General features: G+C 44.5%; 1 protein-coding gene across 1 annotated transcript; it reads left to right on the top strand.

Annotated features, from left to right (window-relative positions):
- Positions 1-1038: 1038 nt before the first annotated feature.
- Positions 1039-4806, top strand: HMGB2 (high mobility group box 2). Its single transcript, XM_040333377.1, has 5 exons — positions 1039-1161; positions 1728-1886; positions 2867-3015; positions 3264-3438; positions 4286-4806. Exons 2-5 carry the CDS (start codon positions 1737-1739, stop codon positions 4448-4450), a joined length of 639 nt encoding a protein of 212 aa, XP_040189311.1. The 5' UTR covers positions 1039-1161; positions 1728-1736; the 3' UTR covers positions 4451-4806.
- The last annotated feature ends 920 nt before the right edge of the window (positions 4807-5726 follow it).

Below are 5726 nucleotides of genomic sequence, written 5' to 3'. Positions count from 1 at the left end.
CTGTGCAAACGCAGCGTGCAAGAGCGTGAACCGAGCCTGGTACACAAGGAGATTATCGCACGATCGGATAGTTTTTATTTTGCATGCTAGTCACATATTGAAAATGAAGGTTATGAAAACTCTCCAGAATAAAAATGTAGACCTGTGTTGTGTTTTCAGACGATACTGATTAAAAAAAAATCATAGGATCTGGTATCATACAAATGAAAATGTCTGTCCGATCGGATAATATCAGATGAACTGTTGTGATTGGCTCTTTGCAAGCGCTGTACTAACAATCAGATTATCGTGCGATCGATCAGAAAGCGTTATTTATGATATGATTTTCTGATGGTGTGTACAGGACTATTGTTATCCTATATTCCCCTGTTGTGGATCCAGGCTGAGTAGATGTATATCTGAGGGAATGTCATAGAGTCTCCCTGATCAGTAATGATATTAGATGAGAACATTAGAGGAGCACTGCTGCTTCTAATGGTGTAGTATAGTGAATGGAAGTCCTATAAGCCCACACATGGACGGTACAGGCAGCCATGTGATGCTCCGTATCTATCTCGGGTGTTGTATGCGGCGGGCCGGTGTGTGTTCCCTGCAGACACAACAATGGTGAGATCGGTGCGCAGTACACGAGGCGGCGGCGGGTCCCTCGCCTTTGTCTCCTCTCACTCAGAGTTTTTCAAATCGCGCGGTTCGGCTGCACTACAACTAATCAACGCCGCCAAATCCAGCGCAGCCCAATCACAGCCTCCCCCGCGAATTTTTAAACCTCCGAGCCCAGCCAATCCGGCGCGAGGGAACCGCCCCGACTCCCTTTAACCGGTTCGAACTAGAGGAGTACTCGGCCGTTTCTACCCCCTCCCACTCAGCACAGGGGATGTGGGCGGCCCTAGCATACAAACATGCTGGCCCTCCAGGCCGCGCCCTCCTCCCGACGCAATAAACAAGACTGGCCAATGGACAGAGATGGGCGTATTCTCCGTGCTTCCGATACCAGAGTGCGAGCCAATAAGCGTTTGGGGGCGTGTGTTCCGCTAGTGCTCATCAAGGTGCTCTGAGAGGGAGAAGTGTGGAAAACAAGAGGCAGTATTACGTGCTAGTTGAACCATTCTAGTGCGGGACACACAGGCAGATCGGTCACCTCTTATCACTCGTACAGCTCAGGTCAGTTGGCGCGTTTTTCTTCCTCATTCTCTCTCACAGGACTTTACCCTTCCAGAACTTTCTTTCCCCTTTATTAGTATTATAAGGGCGGACTATTGCCGGGGCTTCTTTTACGCACTAATTCACATTCTCCGGCTTTCTATTAGAAGCGGCCGGGCCTGGTGACGGTGAGGTGCGCAGTTGGCGGGTAGAGGGATTCTCTCTCTGTGTGTGTGTGACCCGCTCTCTCTCTCTGGGGTGAGCGGCGCGGCGCTTGTTCGGCTGTAGGACGTTATTAGGCCGGTCACGTGCTCTGTGCCGTGCACCCGTAACCCCTTCCCTCCCGGAGCGGACCTCATACAAGGGAGATCACCCGCCATGCTCCGAGCCCCTCCCCCTTCTTTCTCGTGTGGGCAGCGGAAGGATTTTTCCGATTCGGGCGGGAAGCCAAGCAGCGTTTTTAGGCCAGGAACTTCCTTGTGCAGGCTCCGCCCCCGACCCCTCCCCTCTCGGGCCCCGCCCCGCTGCCTTCCCGGGTTTTTAGCTCGTGTTATTTATGGCCATTGTCTTTCCTTCGCCCGTCACAGGTATCAGCAATGGGGAAAGGAGATCCTAACAAGCCCAGGGGCAAGATGTCCTCCTACGCCTACTTCGTGCAGACATGCCGGGAGGAGCACAAGAAGAAACACCCGGACTCCTCCGTCAACTTCGCCGAGTTCTCCAAGAAGTGCTCCGAGAGGTGGAAGGTAAGCCCAAGCTTTATTCATAGGGACTCCATCATCGGAGTATCACATAGGCCTCTGTATAATGCATGGTAGGGGGAGGTGAGATCGGGGCACCGATGGGGGGGGGGGGGGGGATCTGATCACACCATACACCGATATATAGAATTCACTACCCAACATCATTGTATGATCCTACAACCAGATCTCTCATACCTTTTACACTAATAATATATACGACTGATTACCCAACATCATTGTATTATTCTATTACACTGTAATATATATTACACAACCTCTATAATTCTACAGCTAGATCTCACATACCTATCATTGCATGGTCCTACAACTAGATCTATTGCACAACCTCATTGTATAATTCTACAACTAGATCTCACACCTTACACTGTAATATATATTACTGATTGGGTATGGTGCTACAACTACATCTCTCTCATACCTTTACACTGTAATGTAATATATACCAATTGCCTAACCATTGTATGATCCTACAACTAGGTCTCATACCTTACACTAATAATATATACTACTGAATACCCAACATCACTGTATGATCTTGCAACTAGGTCTTTCATACCTTCAGGGTAATGGTGCTAATATGGCCAGATTTCTCTAAGAAAAGGTGGGGGGAGATGGGGAGCTTCCTAAATACTCCATGACATCTTTGATCGCAATGTTATATTTCTGACTGGATCTGTTAAGCAGGATACACACCATACATCTTTTGTTCAATTTCCTTTTAGATTTACCTTTGCCTAAAAGTATTAAAGGGCCTACCTCATTGCATACACATTGAAAGTGTTTGACCTCATAATATATGGTTTTGGTAAATCTAAAGTGTATAGTGTGTATCCAGTGTAAGATTTCTGTCTGAGTCTGTAAGATTTCTCTGGTGCACAGAGATGTATGTGCATTCAGATTGTGGTGATTTTTCTCGTTTAAATTTGGGAAGGTCCTTACAATTTTATTTTTGTGGTTTTTAGACCATGTCTGCCAAGGAGAAGGGGAAGTTTGAAGACTTGGCCAAAGGTGACAAGGTCCGTTATGAAAGGGAAATGAAAACCTACATCCCACCCAAGGGGGAGAAGGCAGGAAAGAGAAAGAAGGACCCAAATGCCCCAAAACGACCACCGTGAGTATTTTATTTCCTACATGTATTTATATTTTTTTTTTGCCCAAAAAAAACTTTTTATAGAGATGAGCACTGCTGTTGTTGTAAACACCTGAAGATGACCAAGTCGGTTGAGATTTGTAAACTTTTGCTTTTACAAAGGTGTTGACGACAACTTTCAGTTTGTGCGTAAAGAAGATGTTTAAATCTGAATGATGGCTGCCTTTTCCCCTATTTATATTCTTATGCGTCTTTCTATTTCTTTATAGATCTGCCTTCTTCCTGTTTTGTTCTGAAAATCGGCCCCAGATAAAGACCGACACTCCTGGTCTGTCCATTGGTGATACCGCTAAGAAACTAGGAGAGCTGTGGTCTGAACAGACGCCCAAAGACAAGCAGCCATTTGAACAGAAAGCAGCAAAGCTCAAGGAGAAATATGAAAAGGTAATTCAGATTCACCTGCATGGTGGTATAAGCAAGCATTCAAATTGGTGCCTGTTTTATTGAAGGGGTCTGTGCTGAGAGCTAGCTGGGCATTATTTTCCCGATGCTGCCAAGATTTTCTTTAGGGCAGGTTTGAATCCAGTGGTTGTAGATGTTCTTACTGCTGAAACTTCTGATGTATAAGACCTCGAAGTTGTGAACACAATCTGTTAAAGGGTCTGATCACCTTTACAGAATCTGTATGGTGAACTTACTCTAGAGCCCCTCCCAGTTGCTCTAGGGACCGGGTCCAGTGTAAGTTCACCTTAAAGATTTTCTGTAAAGATGAACTTGCACTTTAACGCCAATTTTACTTTTTTCTTGTGTTCTAAATAAAACCTGTTAGTGGTAAAGGCTGAAAGCATTTTCTTAACCTTAAACATCTCCCCCACCCAATACTTGCGCTTCATTTAGCGTGTGCATTGGGCAGATTAATGGCTGCTATGAATCATTCTGTACAGGGCCTGGCTGTCAATGGACGCAGACTGGGCAGCTTGTGAGCATGCCCCCATAGAAAATCGGCTTTTTTGACACTTGCTTTAGTCCTGGAGTGCCAGTGGGGGACGCAAGAGGTGTATTGGGGCTGCTCAGAGTAGCCAAGTATAAATGTGTGTTTTGTATTGAACCACAATCCACTTTAATGTAGCCATGGATCAAATTGGGCTGTAAAAGGTTCCAATATGCCAGTTAAATAAATGTACCATAACTCGGTCCCTTATTTTTGGAAATGGTATCTAGGGGGTGCGGTGCAGTGTTACATTTTACATATGGAATGTGGCAATTAATGCATGTGTGGTTTATTTTTCAGGATGTTGCAGCATATCGGGCAAAGGGCACCAGTGATGTTGGCAAGAAGATTCCTGGCAGGCCAGCAAGCTCAAAGAAGAAGGTTGAACCAGAAGATGACGATGATGATGAGGATGAAGATGATGAGGAAGACGAGGATGAGGACGATGATGAGGATGACGAGTGAATGCTTTGTCCGCTGTATAAATTGTGTTTGAAGCCCATTGTTTGTTTATTTGCTAAGAATGTGAACTCAAGTGCAGCTCATTTTGTTAGCTTGGTTATAAAAACTGTACAGAATTGTGTATAGGTAATGTGATTCTTTAGGGAGAACCTATATTTTAATATAAGGAGTAGTTGGAGGGCTGTTAGAGTTAAAGCTTTTGATGTGGGATGATTCTGCATATTTAATGGTTTCCAAGGGTAGCCCAATGTTAGCAACAAACCCAGTATACTTTAGCGTTCTGTAGACCTGGTGCATTGTACTTTTTTTCTAACTTTTTTAGCAACTTTTTTTTTGTAATAAAATTATATATAAACATTCAAAAGTTTGGTTTTGTGTCATTTACACGAATGAGCATATGATTGACAAGAACAAGTCTGTTGTCTAAAGAGAATCTTTCACAAATCATATGATGGGTTAGCCTATCGCTGGCTTGCAGGACACAGGAACTTATCCAATTGCATTGCTATTGAATTGGTTGCCTGGAAGGTGTATGCAAACCTGTGTAAGAATGGCTGTTTACTTGGGGCGGGGGGCGCAGCAGTACATTGAGCTTCCCAGTGAATGACTGCAGCGGTGGTGTCATGTCAGGACAAGTCTGATCACTGGAGAAAAGCACACTGTGGTTACAGTATGGCTAGAGAACTGACCACAGTGTATTCTGCTTAACGTGGTCAGTTTGTTCCTGCCAAAAAAAGCCTTTTCACAAAGTAAGCAATACAGAGAACAGGATGCTTTCCCATACAAGTACATTGTACAGCAGGCACATATCGGCAATATGTTTTGGGGTAATGCTTAAAGTGCTCTAGTTCAACAGTAAACTTTTTTTTTTTTTTTTTTTTTTTTTTTTTTTCTCGTATGGCGCTTCTGTGCTTAAATTGCATCGCAAAATGCTCTTCAGCCTAGGTTCACACTGCTGCGAATTCAAAATGCGGGATTTTACCGCGATTTCGCGGCTGCCATTTTGGCCGCAATTTAATGTTAATCGCGGTCCGAAATCGCAAAAAGTAGTACAGGAACTACTTTTTGAAATCGCAGATGCGGCGTCGCACTGATTAGGACGGTGCCATTGCCGACAATTGCTGCCGATTTGACATGTCAAATCGCGTTCCAAATCGTACCCAGTGTGAACCAGGGCTGAATCAACCAATTAGATGGGAAGATTGCTCAGGCAAGAGATCCTGTAAAAAAAAAAAAAATTGTAAATTTTCCACTGGTCCCAGCAGCCACCATACTGATT

Source organism: Rana temporaria, chromosome 1 (genome assembly GCF_905171775.1).
Source record: "Rana temporaria chromosome 1, aRanTem1.1, whole genome shotgun sequence".
In the NCBI taxonomy this organism is placed as follows: domain Eukaryota; kingdom Metazoa; phylum Chordata; class Amphibia; order Anura; family Ranidae; genus Rana; species Rana temporaria.
This window is presented reverse-complemented; position numbering and strand designations above follow the sequence as displayed.